A 20,046-nucleotide genomic window follows, 5' to 3' on the forward strand; every position below is an offset into this window, starting at 1 on the left:
GGCTTCCAGCCCCTTGCACCTCAGCTTGCAAATCTGCATCTTACTCCTATTACGGTTGATATCGGTTTATCATCGACTCCCCGGTGGCTCCTCCTGCAGAAACTTTCTTTAAACTTGGGAATTGTAAACTGGACGATTTACTACAAGGGAGCGGCACGGATGACCAACATAATACCTCCCACCGGCAGGAAGAGAAACAGATGGATGGAGGAGTGAGTAGGTTGCAATGTGTTATCTAATATTAAAATAGCTCTTCGATTGTACACATTACGCTCTGCAAATACTTTTTGTACTCCAGGGAGGATGGTCTGTGGCGCCTGAGGTAGTCAATCAACAACGGGAGCTCTTTCATACCAATCCTTTGGACCACAGGAGGAACTGCCACCAAACCGCGATTGACTGCTATGCTTGCTTTGTGGTACATTGGTATGCTTGCATCGCATGATCAGGGAGTCAACAACTGGCAGATGTGAGCCATCCCTCATGTACTCACGAAGCCGGTGTGTCGGCTACTTTTGTTTCTTTAGGTCCATACGTCTTCTTTGTCCAGCGTGACTTCCTATGTATGTTGTATGGTATCAATTCTGAGAGAGAAATTGAAAAGAGTTCTATTTTGTTCCCCCATCCACGGATTGGCGGAAACAGGCAAATGCCTGGTCCCTGTTACAAAACTACGAGACCATTCAATCTCCACCTGGCTGCGCATTGTCATTCCCCTTTCTTTTGTATGCGTAAATATGCACACACTGCATTGGAGGGCTAATCACATCTGCATCTGTGATCTTGTTTATCGATCCAACCTTTAAGACCGGCCCCGACCCGATTTTAGGCTGCCCTGAGAGAACGATCATCTCAATAAAGATCAAACAGTTCCTCAAACCAACAGGTGCCTGGAATAGCTGCTGGAGACCCACCAATTACAGCGCTACCAGGTAACGAGCCTGATGGGCAGACGCTATCCGGGGTAACCCTTGCAGTGGAGCTGATGATATCACTCAATCAGTCGCCCTTTTTGCGCATGGCTGCGTTATTCTACGCATATCGTGCAACGGGACGACACGGGAAGAAAATATTTACCTAGTGGCAGACGGCTGATGAGGGAAAGTGGGTATAGAAGTTCAAATGCAAAACTAATGTTTGGTCTCTTTTCTTCTGTCGACTGATCTTAAAAGGGGATCCCCAAACAAACCCTTACCTCTATATCAATCATGTTATGAGCACGTGTTTGGCCTCTGATTGTACATTACCAGGACTTGGCAAAATATTGAGAAGAGGTTGGAGTATGCTGAGGTAAGCAATCCCAAAAAGCAGGCTAACCGGAAAATTGTTGACCCATTGCCTAGGAGTCACAAGGTGGGGCAAAAGTTGTTCATCTGGACTGCTTGCGCAGCCTTGTTTCAGAAAGAAAGTGAAACCTGAAGATTCCGAAAGAGAAAATTATAAGTTCCTAGTATTTTAACAAATTCACCAGAAGTCTACATAAAAAAGCAGAAATTTGCACCCCGATTTCGATGAGTGGTGATACTAAAAAGCATTTGGATACACTTCTCTTTCCCATAGCCAGATGGCTGCTCTTCTATGTACTCCTCGCCATAGCAATCTCTCTACATGCGCATTCCTAATGTCGTCGCCGCCGCTTTCCACAGTTTTCCTGGCCTGCAGCCCAAGCGGGTTGCATGGTTCTCTTGGATTGTGGCTCGGTCTAATATCACTGTGTCGGTTAACGAACTTCAATTTAGGTTTGGATTGCAACTGTACCTGATGGGTTTTGATCGTCGACTCCAGGAGCGCAATATACGAAAATAGGGTCCTGGCGTCCGCGAGGATTACTGCACAGTCAAAGCCATCTAATTTATGGATATGCCGTCTCGTATATTCTTCCAGCCTCTTCCGGATGTAGGCCACCTCTTCCTGACTAAGAGGTTTATACATTTGCTGAAAAGGCATTATCGGCCGGCTATCTGCAAGAGCTGTATGGATTGATCGAGTCCAATCCGGTACGGGTCTCGAGGGTTGGAGGTTCAGTGGATTTGTGGAAAGAATGATACGGATGGCTTCCCCGGCAGCGCTTTTTTCACAACGTACAGAACCATGAGCTGCCAATTCCCAAATGGGTGTTGCCTGCACTGGAGATGTTGGTCTCGTTGAGCCAGTAGAGCTCAGGGAGATGTTGTCCCGAGACTCAACAGAGCTCTGCTGCTGGGCCCTCTCGGCCATGGTTGTTCCTTGGTCACTGCTATCGTTCTTTTCTGCGTCCAGATGTCAGTTACGACCCGTTATCAATAGGATGATGGGAGTTTCTGTTGCACCTGTGGCAGAACTTGAACCACTGCCGCCTCTACTGTCCACTGGGTCGGTCTCTGATTCCTCGATCTTACGAGTTCGAGTTGTTCGGGTACTCATGATGGAAGTGTAGCGTCGGATAGTTTGCAAAGCTGGGATGACCTCTGAGGAGAAAAGGGAAGATGGAGCGATAGAAGCAAAGTGGGAGGAGGGCTGGCTTTATATGCCTTCGGACCTACGCTGCCTCTCCCCCCCACAAGACAAATTGGGAGCAACCGCAAATAGGCCGCACCATGTATGGGATTTGTTGGCTAATGAAATAGGGACTGGTTTAGGGATCGTCTTCCACGCTTCCTGTTGATGTGCATCTAGAAATGGGGTTTACAAGATAATTAACTTTCATTTATCGAACTGTTCTGTACGGAAAACGCAAAGGTACAGACAATCAAACGCGATTCGTACGATTCAAGCGATGTTTACAAAATTTGACCAGCGTCTATCACTGATTGAGCTACGGTATAAAATCAGCCAAGCCGGATCTTGCGCCTGATAGAAGGCGAACTCATCGAGATTCAGCATTAAAGCGGCGTTATCATCAGATACAATTTACCGACAGAGAAACGTGAAGCAGAAAGATAGAATATCTGTCCCAGTCCACCTCGGAACGTCGACTCGGAGTTAACATCTCGCCAGACAAACACGAGAGGGCCTCCCAGATTGACCATTAACATCAAACTTTCCATTATACAAGCATAAAACCGAGACGCAAGAATGCATCGGGTCGGCCAGACTTCCGCGGTGGATCAAGCGTTCCGAGCCTGGGAACTCCCCGCAAGATCCTCGAAAGAGTCAGTAGGGTTGGCAACTGCGCGTGCCCTGACATAATTCTCCGGTTTTCCCCTTTCATTGCGGGCTTTAGCAACCCAGCTGTCCGCATCAGCCAATGCGTCGGTAGGCGACGGCTTGCGTTCACCCCAGGCATACTGTGCTGCATCAACAACCGGCGTGCCTGACTGCTCCATGTTTTCTTTGCTAGCTTTAGGTGTTCTCATCTCGGAACATTCTTTCATCGCAGGATCGAAACCAACGTTCTCGTTATCCATAAATATGGGATCACATTCCATCCAAGTGGGTGGTATGTCTGACATATATTTATCCATAAGCACGGGTGATTCTGATTCGGGGTTGCGTGAGAAGGATATCTCCTGCCCTTGCGGCTTCAGCTGAGAAGCATTATTCAACACAGTCTCTGAACACATGTCAGCATATGCTCCCAGTTTCCAGTTGAGATATCAATTACCTTGTTCCTGAACAATCTTTTTACCATCTTGCTTAGGGCTGGCACACCCACCTGCAGTGTCTTCCGAGGGATTGGATTTGGAGGTGGTGGAATCCGCCCTGGCTTCGCGAAGAGCTTCTACGAGTTCTTTCGCATCGAAATGCTGATACCCATCTCCTGTTGTCACGCTCTGCTGGGGACTTTCATCGATGGGGTTGCATGGAGGCGTTTGGGCCGGCGGAGTATTGGCAGGGGCCTTGTCGTTGAGCTTCATTGCTTGAGGCATTGTGATAGTTGATGGATAAAGAAGTCTTGGAAACTGGGTCTGGGGAACTGGCTTGGTGAGGTCTGTGAGTGTCTTGAATGTCTGTTCATTGCCTCAGGATTTCGGGGGAAACTGTGCCTCCTTATATGCCATTCTGTCTGCACCCCTGGCACCTATTCCTTTTCTCATCTTCCCCTTTCGCTCGACAACATGGATACGGGAGGAGATGACCGTTGCTCTCCCATTCTAGGGATGCATGAAACTGTGCCGTAGTGTATGGTCTCGACCATGTCGACACGATGTCGATCCAAGAGACTGTTGGGGAAAGCTTGCCGTCTTCTGCTCTGTGTAGCGAATCTGTACCCATCTAGACCCATGGTTTGGATACAAGAATCTCATCGTGAGCTCCACGGTTCACTGTCTCTGGATGTATGACATTAGACGATAAATTGAGAAAAGATGTATGTGTTGTCGTTGCCGTGTAAGGCGCTGCAAGCTATGACAACGGATTGAAGCTGTGCGCGTCCGGCTGCAAACAATCAGCCAAAAAATCTTAACTTGCATTATTCCCTATGCTTTAGATTTGTAAATCCGGGTGATGTGGATCAAAGCACCGCTCGCCGGGTGAAAGTTCCCCTGGTTTCCATCACAGTTTTGTGTACTTCGAATGGAATGTGATTGGAATTTCATTGAAAAATATAAGTTTTCCTTTGGAAATATGTTGGAAAACCTGGTAAGTAAGCTCGGAATCTTGTAGCCTTTACCCGTGCTCGTGAACCAAGCAGCGCCACGTGACGTGCCGCTTTTTCAATCCCGTTTTGTTTGGCAATTTGAGTCGTGTTAGGCTAACCTCTGCATCGCAGGCAGTTTTCCAGCTTGCCTAATCGGAGATCCCCAATGCAGTCGATGTGACGCACCGTCTCTGCTCTGGCAGCATTCCGCGCCAACAGAGCTGAACACTTCTAGATCAAGGAAGTTCAAAACTGATTCTCCCATGTCCCTTGAAAATCCTTCTCTTCACGCAGTTATTTCCCGCATCCGAGTACCCAATCCGGCTCGAGATTCATGAACCCCTTGTTTCATTCCTGAATGACTGCATCCATGGTCTGCGGGGAATCCCAGAATTCATTCTATGTTCATGAATACTGAGGCAACGAACAGACATTCCATAGCTGCTCAGACTCGTCTTGGCAAACTTACATATTGTCATATTAGCTTACAGATAATCGCCAACGAGGCTTTTTGTGACCTGCTGTCTCGGACCCAGTTGACCCTAGTTGGATGGCTTGTCATGACGAGGTCCAAAACCCAGCGCTTATCAGCGTGCCAAAGGTTGAAAAGGTCGACGAAATGTAAGCTTCCGCCATTAATCTGTCACTCTTCTGTTCCATGGATTTTGACAAGTCATGTAGATTTAGAGGATCTCAAACCTAGTTGGCATATCTAGCTTGTTATCTCCTCTGTCGTGTAGCATAGAGATGACTAGCTTTTGAGCAGATGCTAGACTTTCCCTACGAAACATAGTTATGGCAATTAAGTGCCAGTTTTCTGGTGATGAAGGTCGGTGACTATCGGAGAAAGAGGCTCAGCATGGCAAAGCGACAACCGTGTTGCAAATCCCAGTACTCGAAATGGACGTTTGAAATTGGTGCGGCGGATCGCAAGTTGTTGAGGAAGTTTGGTGAGGTCATCGGTTTAACCCCACCTGCTTACTTCATGCATCTATCGGAAAAATTTTGCTCCGTGGCCTTGCCCACCTTGCTACCCAAGATCATATGGCACTATTGCGGCAATATTCCAAAACCTTTTCCCCTCTAACAGTATTTTACTTCTTACGGAAGGAAAAGTTTTTGTTAACATGGGTATTTGTGAATTTTTACTCCCCTAATGATGCCGTGATTGCATATGCTGACTGTCTTTTGACAGAACCACCCGAAATTTTTTAGCTAATAGTCAGCCATACGCATCTAAACACTGTTTCCCTTGCGAATCGACCCCCTTTCGCACCTTATCCTTTGCGACGAAACTCTGAAGTTCGGGCAACTTCTCAGCCTGTCACCTCTGCGGCGCTAGATATCTCGGTGCAAGTACCTTCAATATGCTGCGCACGATTAGGGCATCAAAGTCATCAACAGATGGAGAACTTGCAGAGATATGCAAGAAAGAGGTATGCACTTCTTCACTCTTCCGGTGTGAATGTATCCTAATATGCCGGAGTAGTTAGGTGACAGCGAATGCCAAATCGAGCATGGCCCTCAAACTGAAACCATATATCAAACCTCCCCGCCTCCAAACACTCTTGCCGTCGTCGTTGATATCTCCAATACGGGTGGCGCTCTTAAAGTTCACCAAAAATCAGACAACAGTTGGGGAAATATTTTTATCGGCATGGTAGGATCCGGTGATGATGATGAGAACATTAGAAATTTGGTGATTGTACCTTGGGACGCTGGATGGCATTACCGGACCATTGGCAATATAAAAATAAAATATATCATAAAGAAGTGAATGAGATAAGGTTGGGTTTATGCCACCTGGTGGCGCTGTGTGCTGAAATAGTTACACATCTCCTGTGAAATATTTATCGCTATGAATGGCAACGACTGATTATCATACGTTTCCGTCAACCACACTTTACTTCCCGCTTGACCTGACATGAGAATGGCCTGAACGTCGTGAAGTGTGAGTTCGAAGACCCGTCCTGAAAACAAGCCTGACATAAGTCAGCTTCCAAGTTCTTGTACAACCTCAAAGAATTGCATACCAGTTTGATACCCTGGGAGTTGCTGCTCGGGTCTCTCCGGGAGCGTACCGTCAGCGTCTGACGGTGGCAGGGCTGGGCGATGCGATTGAGAAGGCTGAGAAAGTCCAGTTTGCTGAGGTACACAGGTCTCGATATATGAAGAGGGGTTCACATTCGGCGATACTAGCATAGTTAGAACCTAGGTATCACCATGGTAGACATAACCTACGATATTCTGCAGCAATTTTGTCGATGGTTGGGTCTGTCAAGGCGTTTGCGCGTTTCTTGATTTCCTCGGGTAGGTTGAGACGAGCAACCTCTCTCATTGAGGCGATTGCTGACTGCCCAAGGCCGACGGCGCAAATTACCACAAACTGGGGACCGCGATCATGGTCGTTAACTTGTTTCAAGAATCGCCGGTAATTATCCCGCCTCTCGCTCTGTCTTGGTACTGTTGGATGGCAGTCGGTGGTCGGCAAGCAAGGTAAACGCTTCGCGAACACGTTTGGCTTCGTGGGGCTTTACGCTTTCCCGCAGTTTTATTGTTTTGGCCGAGTTTAAAACTTTGGCCACTGCATCATCAATTGAAAATGTGCGTTTTCCAGGTGTTGATGACATGTTAGGACCAAGATTTGGGTAGAAGTGTAGAACTGTTTGGAAGTTGGTTGGAAATACTTGGGAAAAGTTATGGCTTTTGTATGGAAGACAGCCACCCGCAGTATGTTGCATGCTTGGCACGTCTCATTCTGGACTAGCTTGACAAATCAGTATCTCCTAGGATGTAGGGGCAAGATTTACGTAATCGTTATGATAGATGCCATACGCCAATGACCCTTTTGCCTGGGAAGAGCAACAAAGTAACAACTCTAGGCAGCATTGCTAATTTTAGTTCGCATCACGGCCCAACTAGCGCTCCCACCGGCCTTGCTGTGCTAAAAAGTAGAATATACCTATTCAGGGCTCAGGCCGCTACCACCCAACATGTTTTGCTGCTTGGCTTCCAGCGGCCAACGATTGGCCCTCAGCAGCAATCATTTCCCATAGAAGCGCCTGATGCATTCACCACGCTTCCCCATTTCCTATCCCACAATGGCTCGTCATCAAATGATTCCCGGAACCGATAAAACTGAGTGCCAAACACCGAAACTCGCCCGCAAACGCCAGGCTCCCGAAGGCAGAGGTAATATCCAGATCTTCTTTACCGTATTCCAGGCTGATTTATTAAAGGGAAACAAGTTAAGCGAGTCAAGAGAGAGCAACAAGAACAACAACCGAAATCCTACCGGAGGAGCGCGCGCCTAAGCAGAAAAACCGCCCCTGTATCTGTATGCGCACTTCTTCGATATGACTGAGTGATATGATACTGATTTAACGCAGCAGGACTCTCCCACCCACACCCACACCCAAACCCACGTCCGAGAACAGAATACGAAGCCAAATCACAAACGACCCTGTGAAGATCAAGCCCCCCCCGTTCCAAAACGACTACGGTTGTCTATCCATAGCTCAGCTAACAACTGGAAGAAAGCTGACCTGATTGGGTATTGGTGCAAGGCCATTCGCTGGCCCGAAGAATATTTTGAAGCCCAGCCTGGACAGACTGAAGATATGAGCCACGTTCTCGCGAGAAAAAAATCATCGGCTTCCCTTCGGCGCAAAAACTCGACGTCGAGTCTTGCTACAGGCTCCAACACACCCACTGATCAAGAGTCAAGGGACGAAAAGAATGCCAAATACAGAAGCGCTACTTATGAAACTCTCCTCGCTACTTATGAAACTCTCCTCGCTACTAAAGGCAGCTTCATGCGCAAGTCAGAGCTAGGAATAACCGATAAGAGCAAGCGGATTTGTAAGGATTTAGTGGAAACCGATCAACCTGTTCCCAAACACACGCTATTTCGAGACGATACCTTTGACGAGTTTTGTCAAAGGCTACAAGGAAAGAATGAGTCAAGAGTTATCCAAGATATATCCCGATTAATTATACCTTCGGCAGAATCTCTCGCCGTTGACGGGGCCAAGAATCTTAAACACCTAGTTGAAAGCGTCAATGAACAGTGGAGCTCCTCCATTGCCTTCTGTGGACCGCGTCCGCAGCCGGATTATGCGGCCGGGTTCGGCCGTTCTGCGTTCACGGAAGACCAGCTGAAGAAATTCGAACCGTTCCTCGGCTACGACCCGGATACCTACAGCTCGTTCTTCCTGGCCACCTTCTACATGTACTTCCCCTTCTTGACCAGTGAGGTGAAAGGCACCGCCGCGCTCGACATCGCCGACCGGCAGAACGCACACAGCATGACCCTTGCCGTGAGGGGCGTCATTGAGCTGTTTAAACTTGTAGGACGCGAAGATGAGGTCAATCGCGAGATCTTGGCTTTCTCGATCTCACACGACAACAGGACAGTGAGAATCTACGGCCATTATCCGGTCGTTGAGGGAAGCAAGACTTCCTTCTACCGTCACCCTATCAGAACATTTGACTTTACGGAACTGGACGGCAGAGAGAAGTGGACTGCTTACACTTTTACGAGGAACGTTTATGACAAGTGGGCGCCGGATCATCTGAAAAGGATCCACTCGGCTATTGATGCGATCCCTCCTGGAGTAAATTTTGATGTTCCTCAGTCAGAACTTAGACTCTCTCAATCAAACACCCCATGCTTTTTGGAGGATGACGGCCAACTAAGCCAGACAAGCTTTGTAGCCTCAGCAGAAGCTACACCCAATACTTCCTTCACCCAACAGTCGCATGTCTTGAAGCGGCCAAGGAGGCAGAAATAATGTGTTGATGTTTTGTTTAAGATAAAGAATGAATTATTATCATTTGGATTGCATGTGGCTATGTCAACTTCAGAATACCTCCAGAATATGATCCCCCGCAATGGATTCGCCATGAAAATCGTGTGATCGTTTTGTGTTTTAGTACCGTAAAAACCGCGTCTAGGAGCCTATAAAGTACTTCTTAGAGCCGGAACAGCTTGATGATCTGACCCAGGAACTGTAACTCCAGGAACTCTCCCCGAGAATGTACGCTCAGATCATCAGTCTTCGCAAGAGTGATTTCATAGCACAAATGAACATTGTCTCGCGCGAGGTAGTTTTCTGATTTTAAGCCCCTCCAGCCTTCACTATTTCTGCGTATGTTAAAGAGGGTCTAATGGCCCAGCTTGCAACGCTCGCTTTTATAAATCAATTACAATCAACTTCAAATGTTAATATCTCAATGAATATTCTTTCAAAACTATTCTAAAAAAGAGAACAATAATTTATAGATATATATTATATTATATTATATTATTATAAGAAAAAAGTATAGAATTATTAATTTATTAAACTTTTTAAAATATTATTTTAAAATAAAATACACAGTCTATATTTATAAATATATTTATAAATATTTATTATTTCTATATTAAAATTAAATATTTTATAGATTTTAAATATTTTTAATAGAATATAAAAAATCATCAAAATACTACTGAGATACTGAAGGTCTTTACTTTTATATAAATACACTGAAAACGATAGCGAACGATAGCCCTGATCGCAGGGAATCTCACGACACCCAGCAATCCCCAGTTGAGGTGGTGCTGGTGCCATGGTTGTGATGGAGGAAATCGTGGGACGCGCTGACGGACGCCCGCGAGAAGAAAACTCTGACAAGAGGCAGCAGCCCACCACATGTGGAGCAATATTGACACAGTTGAGCAATGTTCTTTGCAATGGGAGCGAAGATCCTGCCATCAACGGCAAAGGGAAGGAGGTAGTGGAGGAGGCAGCCAGGTTGGTGAGGGAGTTGAAGGTCAAACTGGGGGAGGTGATGCTGGCCAAGGTGGAAGACGCGACCGTGGCGACACGTGTACAACGCCAACCCGAAGGAGTGAAAGAAGCCAAACTGTCATCATGGGCCAAGGTCGCAGGACAGGGAATTCCAGAAAAACCAGTGCCTAACTGAACCCTCCGCGAGATTACTGTCCTACGCCGGGACTGCGAAGCCCTCCCAGCTGAGGAGGCCACCCCCCCAGCGATTGTGGCAGCCGTCAACACCAGAATTATGGATGTGACAAAGGGAAAGGTGCTTGCAGCAAGATGTCTCCCCAGTGGAGACATCATCCTGACAACCGACGCGAGGGAGACCAGGGAGGCCTTGACTAAGAGCAGCACATGGCTGGAAGTCTTGGGACAAAAGGCGAAGGCAAAGCACACCCTGTACCCAGTCATGGTTAAGGGAGTCCCAATGGGCAACACCAACTGGAAGGAGGAACAGCAAGCCATCAAGGCAATTTACGCACAGAATGAAGGACTCCGAAGAGGGGTACAAATTGAGAGACTGTCTCTACGACGGAATGCCAGCTTGCAGGCAAAGGTTGGGTCTCTTGTACTCAGCGTCACCTCGCCTCAGCAAGCCAACCTACTAGTAGACAATGGATTGATAATAGACAGCATATTTTGTGACGTTGAAATCTTCCACCGGGAAGCGCAGGTCACCCGGTGCTTTAACTGCCATGAGTATGGGCATACGGCCAGATTCTGCAGGCAGGCCAAAAGGTGCGGGTTCTGCGCGGCAAAAGAACATGACGACAAGGAATGCCCAGCACGAAAAGCTGGGGAACAACCGAGGTGCGCAAATTGTAGGGGAACACACCCAGCCTGGGTCTCTAAGTGCCCTGAGAGGGAGAGGGCATCAAGCAGGGCCCGTACAGCATACATGGAAAGACCCCGTAGGTTTATGGAGCCAAAAGCACAAGATGGGTGGCAGGTGGTGCAAACCAGAGGAAATAAAAGGTTACCCACTGGGGAACCAGAGGGCCAAAGAAGAGGACCAGGCCGACCCAAGGGGATTCTGCAAGCAGGCGAAGCCCAGAGAGGAGCTCTAAGTGCCTTTATAGCACCACAGAGCTCACAACCTGGGTCTCAGCTACAGGAGGACCTAATGGACTACACGCAGACCCCAGCCCCCACGCAACAATGAGGGACACACTAAACCTCCTACAATATAACGTGCACAACTCTGCGAGAGTTATGGGTGCGTTATTGGCAGACCCTGCAACAGAAGACAAATACGACGTAATTGCAGTACAAGAGCCCAGCCGGAATCCCCACATGCTAGCAACACACTGCCCCAGAAGCTGCGGCTTCTGGCCAGCATATCACCCGGAAACACATCCAAGAGTATGCTTTCTGGTCAACAAAAGGCTCGTGGAACACACATGGGAATGCCACTACCACTCAGAATACATTGCAGTGCTGACAATCACCACCGACCTGGGTAAGGTGCAAATAGTCAATGTGTATGCACCTCCTCCAGGGGGCTACAGCAGTGAACCGGAGGAATCCCCCATAGGCCAGCTGCAGGAGGTAGCCGGAATGGGCACAGATGCAGAGCTGGTCATATTAGGAGATCTTAATGTCCACCATGAGAGGTGGGGAGGGGTGAGAGTGGAGAGAAACTTCCGCATGGCATGGCAGCTAATAGCACAGGTGGATAGGCTGGGTCTCCAGCTTGCCACACCTGTAGGGGCTACCACATGGCAGGACAGAGGCAGCCCAGGGACGACTATAGACCTCACCTTTCTATCACCACTCCTGCACGACAAGCTCAGGAGGTGTGCAATAGCGGAGGAGGCATGCAAAGGATCTGACCATAAGCCCATGGAAACAACACTGGAACTCACACCCATCCCAAAGGAGGCTGAGAGACGAAACATGAAGAATGCGGAGCCTGAGGAGGTAGCAAGGGACTGCCAAAAGCTATATGTGCCACAAAGCCTGGACTCCAGGCAAGCAGTCAAGGAGTATGCAGACTACCTGGTAGGATTTGTAGGGACATTAGCGGACAAACACGCCACCGTAAGTAAGGCTGGGTTAAAATCCAAGACATGGTGGTCACCGAGGGTGGCCAAGGCAGTGGAGGAGTACAAGCAGGCTAGGAGGTCCCAGCTCCCAGAAATGGAGCGGCTCAGGGCACGCTGCAAGCGCAACAGAGAAATCCACTTGGCTAAGACAGCAAACTTCAGAGATCTGGTTGACAGGACCCGTGATGACCCCAGATTGATGTGGGGACTAGCAAAATGGAGCAAGGAAAGAAGCCATCTGCCCCCACAGGCACCTACTGTCCCCCCCCTGAGAACAGGGGAAGGGGCTGACGCGACGGTAGAAACCTCTTTTGAGGGGAAGGCTGAGGCATTACGACAACGGTTCTTCCCACAGCCAGAGCCCGCCGACTTAAGTGACACCAATATGGAGCTGCTGCAAGCTGAAAGGGAAGCGTCAAATGACACCATCAGTGTGGAGGACATGGAAAGCCTGATCCAGAGACTGCCAAACAGGAAGGCACCAGGGAGGAGTGGGATCACCAACGAGTTCCTTAAGATGCTGGGCAGAACATTTGTGGAGGCCATAACAGCTCTCACCAATGCATGCTGGCATTGGGAGACTTACCCAGACACGTTTAAGGAAGCCAAGACAGTGGCCTTGCGCAAGCCAGGGAAGGCTGACTACCAGACTGCAGGAGCGTGGAGACCCATTGCCTTGCTGGACACAATAGGGAAGATTGTGGAGGCAGCAACTGCAAAACGCCTGCGGAAGATCGCGGAGGACCACAACCTGCTACCCTCACAGCAAATGGGGGCAAGAAGGGGCAGGTCCACTGAAACAGCCATAGCACAACTTCTAGCCCAGATAAGGACAGTGTGGCGGCACCCAGGACAGGTGGCATCGGTACTCTCCCTAGACATGACAGGGGCCTATGACAAGGTGCTGCGGGAGCGAATGGTTCACATCCTCCGGCGACTGGGCATCCCCAGGGACCTGGTGGGATGGGTTGCGTCCTTCATGACCAACAGGAAATCCACAATTGCCTTTGAGGGCCAGGAATCAGACACCTTTGACATCCCAGCAGGCATCCCGCAGGGGTCACCCCTATCACCTATACTATTCCTATTCTACAATGAGGAACTGGTGCGCATCTGCTCAAGACCGGGGCGCCCGGTGGTGTGCATAGCCTTTGTAGACGATGTCAACGTGATGGCCTATGGCCAGTCCACTGAGGACAACTGCAGGGAGCTCCTGCGCATGCATCGGGCATGCGAGGAGTGGGCAGCACGGCACGGGGCGGTCTTTGCCCCCCAGAAGTATGAGCTAATGCACTTCACACGGGCGCGCAACCAATTCAACCTACAGGCTGAGCTGAGACTGCCAGGACAAACTATACAACCGAAACAGGTGATGAGGGTATTGGGTGTATGGTTAGACTCTAGGCTGAGATGGAAGGGCCACCTGGACGCGGTGGCAGGCAAGATGAAGACTCAAGTCAGAGCACTGTCCCAAACCACCCAATCCACATGGGGGCTCCCACTACGACAAGCGAGAATGGTGTATAACATGGTCATCAGGCCGGCCCTGACCTATGGAGCAATAGCATGGCACCAGCCACAGGGGCAGGGGGGCACGGGTCCAGCTAAGTCAGGACTGGCCCTCAAGCTGACCACAGTGCAGAACTCCTGCCTCAGAATAGTGGCAGGGGCATACAAAAGAACCCCAACAAGCACACTGGAAGCGGAAACCCACACAGTACCCTTAGACATCCACCTGGATGGGCTAGTGGCAAAGGCGGTCAACAGGATGAAGGCCTCAGGAATGGCGCAACAAATTGAGAATGCGTGTGCGGCCATAAGGACCAGGCTTCGGCACCGGGGGGTGACAAGGGGGGCACAGAGACACATGGGAGCTGTGGTTCACCCGGCAGCCCTGCCAGTGGACTGGGAACAGCAATGGATTCAGGGTGCTAAGGAGAGAGCCACAGCAGAGATGACACCGGAACAACGAGCCAACCTGGACCAAGCCTCATATAATCACTGGCTGAAGCGCGAGCAGCTCTGGAGGTGGGTGCAGAGGTGGAAAAGACGTGAGCCCCCCTGGGGGGAGCGGCATGGCCGGCCCCCAGACAAGAAAATTCTGAAGTGGCACACCGGCCTGCGCAAGGCTCGCAGCACTATCATCATCCAATTGAGGTCAGGGAAAACCGGACTGGCAGCTTTCCTAAACCGGTGTAAGGTACCTGAATTCCCCACCCCACAGTGCCCCTGTCGGTATGAATGGGAAACAGTCGAACATGTTCTGATACACTGCGAACGCTGGGAGCAGCAGCGTCAGGGCCTTATAAGAAATGGCAGGCTAGACAAGAGGATGCTGCTAGACACCAAGGAAGGCCTGCATCTCTTGTCAAACTGGTGGATGGAGAGCGGGATTCTAGGCCAGTTCACATTAGCACGCGAGCTGACACACTATGTACCATAAGGCCCTGAGCTGCCTTGGACCCCCAGAATCCCCTGAATCCCACATGCACTCACTCCCCTGACTACTTAGCCCCTCCCTCTCCTCCCTCTCCTCCCCATCCCCTCGCCTCTCTCCACCTCATTTGCACCACCTCATTTTCATCCCCTCATCATCTCCTCACCCTGCCGTATAATCTCCTCTATCTACCCCTTCTGTCAATCCCCTCTACCCCCTCCTGTCACTCCCTTCTATCCTAACAGCGCCTACTATCTGTCCCTCCCTTCTTCCTTTCTTTTGTTACTATACTTTCTCTAATTCCTTTTCCTTTGTTCCCGCTCCCATTACAAGGAACAGCTCTAGCTGACTTGCCCGGTACCCTGCAGATGAACAGGATAGTTAACACCACTGTGCGCAAGGTTTTTCACCCCCCTGCGCCAAGGCGCAGTGGGGTTTTCCTAGCTAGACATATGGTAGCAGAACCGCATATCCATTGGATGAAGGCGGAGTATAATAAATAATAATAATAATAATAGAATATAAAATTTTATTTAAAAATTCTTATTTATTATTTATTCATTTAGAATTTTATATAATAATATATATTTTAAAATATTATTTTTGTAATAACTGTGTATTATTTATACTTTGAAAATGTAATTTAAATAAATTATTATATTAAATTATTTAAATATATTTATATTTAATAAATTATTTTTTAAAATTTAAAATTTCAAGAATTTTCAATATTTTACTTGTAATTTATAAAAAAAATTATAATAAAAAAATAAAAAAAATTCTTAAAAATTAAAATATAGAATTTTTATATAAAATAATTTAATATTTATTAAGTTATAATATATTTATATAAGAATTATAATTTTTAATAATATATAATATATATTTCTTAATTTATAATCAAATATTATATATTTTATTTCACTGTATTTTATTTTATAATTGAATCTATATTTTAATTAATTTTAACTATATTATAATAATTTTGAATTATATTATAATATAAATCTTGATATTTATAAATTACAAATTAAAAATTTAAAATAATGAATATTCATTGAGATATTAACATTTGAAGTTGACTGTAATTGATTTACAAAGGCGAGCGTTGGGTGGAAACGAGCGTTAGGTGGTTTGATTACGTTAACAGTTTCAGAGGTAGGTTATTTTTTTATTTATCTTCCCCCTCCAGGCCCCCCCCCACCCCCACCCCCAAGCGCTAAAATGGGAAAAATGAAAGGGGGAATAGTATGTAGGTATGTATAACTATGATAACTATGTGCGGATGCGTATTGTGTATGTGCGCGTGTGTGTAGTATACGACGTTGCAAGGGTATTCTGATCTCTTCCTATTCCTCTCCAGTCAAAAAAAAAAAGCGACAAGACCTTCTAATTAATAGAACAAACGAACAAATAAATAATATAATAACAACAACAATGAAGGCAATATAAAATCAAAAACCATCAAAAAAAAAAAAAAAAAAAAAAAAAAAAAGAATTGGAAAAATCAAAAAAATCAAAGCGCTATTGCTCCGAAACTGCCACCGCCACTGCTACCGCTGCACCGAAGAGGGCGCTTTCATTCGCTTTCTCGAGCGTGATGGATGGCGACGCTACTACTGAGGTCATCACTTTCTGAGAGGGTGATGTCGCGCCCGACTCTGGCGGTGGGGAAATGGGGCGAGAGTGCCATGATGGATCGCGTTCTAGCGTCAGATCGTTGAGGTATTGTTGGCACTGATCGTAGAAGCCGGGGTATTTGTTGATGACGGAGCCATCACAGGCAATCGTGACATTTTGTGTGCTGTAGTCGATTGTTGGCGCGATAGTGGTGTTGGTTGTTGTGGCGGTGGCGGTAGTGGTAGTAGTTGTGGCGGTTGTGGCTGTAGCGGCTGTAGCGGCGGTGTTGTTGGTTGGATTCTTGTTCAGGTCGTTTGACAACTCCGGATTGTCGTTGCCATGGCTGTTGTCATTGGGTGAAGAGGAGGATATGACGGAATCTGGAGTTGGTGGGAGAGTGGCCGCTTCGCTCGAGTTTCGCAGACACCACAGCGCATGAATGGATGCGGCAAGATAGGCGGCTGCTCTTCGTGTGACGAAAGTGCATATTTGTTGAAGGAATTGGAGGTCCACCAGAGAGGGCGCAGTGACAAAGGAGTGGTGTTTTTGGAGATACGCGGATGAAGAAGTCAGTGAGGGGCTGGTGTCATCTTGAATGTGCGCGGCGATGCTGGTGTCGAATGTGTATGGGGATCGCAAAGATTCCGGAAGGGAACCGCCAAACAAGCCTCCCTTCTTGACCGCTTCGACGATGATGAGGCGAACGATCTCGCCGAGATATCGGCCTGTGCACATGTATTCCAGCGGCTGGTAATCAGGCCTCAGATGTGTCTGGTTCAGAATATCATCCCATCTGGTGGTCGGCAAAACCCCACCACCGCCAAACATGCTGAGCTCTGTGTTGACGATGACGTGATCCGCCTGAGCAAACCATTCAGCTGGTCGGGTTCCAAACTTGTCGATCCCTATCGCATGGACCGGGTAGTGGATGGCGGCATTGGTACCAGTACCCAATATCAGGGAAACTCGCGTGGAAGAGTCCTCGTATGCCCGCGAGAGGAGGGTGGAAGAGCTATCATTCACGATCGCGTCGATCCGAACATTAAGATTCCGCTCCCTGCAGGCCTCTGTGATCAACTCGCTCAAGTCGTCACCCACCGTTCCGTTGGAACACCGGAACCCTTTCCCCATGGCAATGACACGCCCACTACGTATCGAAGTCTGGTCGATGGGGAACGACCACGACAGTCCTATTGGTAGTGGCATCGAGTCCATGCCATACTTCTCCTCGCCGCGGCTCAACATCTCTTCGATCTTCTCCGCCATCCATGCGAAGAACGCCTTGCCCTCGAGCAACTTCACGGTCTCGTCGATGATCGACGAGACCATACGGACAATCCTCATCTTCCCACCTCCCGAAAGTTCCACAAGCGCGACTCGAAACGTTGACCCTCCGAGATCCATGGCAAGGTATGTGCCGCTCTCCTTGCCCGTGGGTAGGGTATGGTTGAACGACGGTAGCATACAGACCGGACTAGTCTTGGCGCATATGTCGATCTGCGCGCGGATCTTATTCGACATGGATAGCAGGTTGGACACGTTCAGGTGACCTGTGAACAGGCGCTCGACCTCTTGCGATAAGTCATCCAGCGTCCGTCGACGCCGTTTGGAGGAATTGGATAATGAATCCTGCCTCGAGTCGGATGATTCCCCTAGCTGCGAAGGAAACGTCATCATGCGCTTCAGGAGCGTCATGATGTTGCGGAAGAAGGCCCGCATGCGGCGGTTCACCCTTGCGATTGTGCCTGCCATTGCGAGGTGAAATGGGTATAGTGGCAGGCTCTCAAAACGGCAGTCCTGTGGGCCGAGGGAGTGAGGCAGCGTTGTTGTTGGTGTTGTTGTGGTTGTTGAAGATGAGGCTTGAGATAGATGGCTGATCAGGTGGCGCGGTGTGTATATGATTTTATTTATATACAGGTCAAGAAAAAGCTGTATAAAAGAAAGGATTTCTGAAACGCCACGATGAAACGCTCAGATACAGCTCATAGATGAAACAAAACAGTTTTTAATCACTCAGCCACATTTTCTGCCCCTCGGGACCAGCGTATGGAATTTTGGTAGCTGTAAGTAGATAATATATGAATGAACGGCTGTTGTGGTGGTGAGAGGTGGACGGCAGCCCAACCGTGGATGTTTGTTTATGCTTTTGAGAGTGACTCAAGCAACAAACAACAACACTTGCGCAACGCGGAGGACGAGTGAATCGGGGTGAATCGGGGCGCTGGGGGAGAGGGGAGGGGAGAGGGGTTGTAGTATTATTAAAAGAGAGCGGCGAGAAACGCGGGACAAGTTACGAGAAGCTCCAACTTATGCGTAAGCCGTCGCGGTGGTAGTTTATCAATCAAGCCAGGGGGAAGACGGAGAGACTCGCACATATATAACTTATCGCAACGCCAGGACGAAACCACAGCGGGTCCAGATGTATCTGCAACCATCCAGCGGCAGCCTTTCGGGCGGAAGAAACTAGGTACCTGATACTTCGCGGAAAGGGAAAAATCCCTGAGTCCCTTTTCAAGCTTTCGCGAATGATTTGCGCAGGGACCGAGTTACGTCTCTCTGTCCTGTCTTTTGAGAGAAAGAGGAGGAGGGGAAAAGAAAGAAAATTGAAAAATGAGAAAACAAAACAAAATAAAAAAACCACACACGAAAAAAGGGCAACAGCAATTAAAGCCGCCAGCAACCTCCGTCGAGTGCGACAGTGTGAAGTCGGATTTCGTGGACGGTCCAAAAGAAGGACCGAAAGGCAGCGTTGCAGGCGCTACTCTGATGTCTTCCTCTCTCTGTGTCTGCCCTCTAGTTCCTCTTGCGTTTCGAGTAAGAGTTAATAGTATGATGGAGGCCAGTCTTTCTCGCTCAGTCGCTGGCTGACTCCCTTCCGGAATTCACCTTTCCTGCTTGGCGCTGGGCCTGTTTCTGTTTCGATGTCGCCCTTTCGTCTCCTCCGTGTTGCGGATGTTATTGTTGCACCCCCTCCCCCCCGCGCAGGAACAAAATGAACAACCCCCAACAAGACAAGATGACTTTTGGCCGGGCAATCCCTTGAGCGCCGGGATGCTGGCCCGGTATCCACCCTCAAGGTGATCGGGAGGCGGGAGGGTTACTGAATTGGGTCACCTAGAGTCTCAGATCGCATGGAACAAGGAAAAGAACGTGGGCCAGTTACGCAAAAATAAAAAACAAAGGAAAGGATCGGGGGAAATCAAAAAAGGAAAAAGGTAAAAATAAAAATAAAAAATAAAAATAAAAAGCAGAAGAAAATTGAAAAATAGAAAAAAAGAAATCAAAAATCGAAAATTGAAAAATCGAGAATAGGAATAAAGAATACAAAAATCGAGCGAGTTCACACCACACACACACACACACACACACACACACACACACACCCTCTCACCGAAGAAGATTGGCCCACTGAAGATAATTGACGAGTGGAAGGCCAGGTTTAAGTTCAGCAAACCCGGAGGGTCGTGTTGGGCTGTGTCTGGCAGCTGGCGGCGAGCGAGCGAGTTGATTGGTACCTGGGAGGTGAACAGATGCCCCCTTCACTCTAGGAAAATGGAGCCGGGG

The 20,046-nt window shown here is 48.3% G+C and overlaps 4 protein-coding genes across 4 annotated transcripts; 2 read left to right on the forward strand and 2 right to left on the reverse strand.

Annotated features, from left to right (window-relative positions):
• Positions 1 to 3,086: 3,086 nt before the first annotated feature.
• HCAG_08142 (predicted protein) lies at positions 3,087 to 3,848 on the reverse strand (the record flags this gene model as incomplete). Its single annotated transcript, XM_001536983.1, has 2 exons — positions 3,087 to 3,532; positions 3,584 to 3,848. The coding sequence occupies 2 exons, from the start codon at positions 3,846 to 3,848 to the stop codon at positions 3,087 to 3,089; spliced, it is 711 nt and encodes a 236-aa protein (XP_001537033.1).
• Positions 3,849 to 7,659: 3,811 nt separating this feature from the next.
• On the forward strand, positions 7,660 to 9,351 carry HCAG_08143 (conserved hypothetical protein; the record flags this gene model as incomplete). Its single annotated transcript, XM_001536984.1, has 3 exons — positions 7,660 to 7,750; positions 7,807 to 7,895; positions 7,948 to 9,351. The coding sequence occupies 3 exons, from the start codon at positions 7,660 to 7,662 to the stop codon at positions 9,349 to 9,351; spliced, it is 1,584 nt and encodes a 527-aa protein (XP_001537034.1).
• An 817-nt stretch (positions 9,352 to 10,168) lies between these two features.
• HCAG_08144 (predicted protein) lies at positions 10,169 to 14,868 on the forward strand (the record flags this gene model as incomplete). The annotated part of the gene is made up of 5 exons (XM_001536985.1): positions 10,169 to 10,387; positions 10,538 to 11,079; positions 11,107 to 11,190; positions 11,460 to 11,596; positions 11,855 to 14,868. 5 exons carry the CDS (start codon positions 10,169 to 10,171, stop codon positions 14,866 to 14,868), a joined length of 3,996 nt encoding a protein of 1,331 aa, XP_001537035.1.
• A 1,518-nt stretch (positions 14,869 to 16,386) lies between these two features.
• Positions 16,387 to 18,234, reverse strand: HCAG_08145 (conserved hypothetical protein; the record flags this gene model as incomplete). The annotated part of the gene is made up of 1 exon (XM_001536986.1): positions 16,387 to 18,234. The coding sequence occupies one exon, from the start codon at positions 18,232 to 18,234 to the stop codon at positions 16,387 to 16,389; it is 1,848 nt and encodes a 615-aa protein (XP_001537036.1).
• Positions 18,235 to 20,046: the final 1,812 nt, after the last annotated feature.

This window comes from Histoplasma capsulatum, genomic scaffold (assembly GCF_000149585.1).
Source record: "Histoplasma capsulatum NAm1 scaffold_10 genomic scaffold, whole genome shotgun sequence".
Lineage (NCBI taxonomy): Eukaryota > Fungi > Ascomycota > Eurotiomycetes > Onygenales > Ajellomycetaceae > Histoplasma > Histoplasma mississippiense.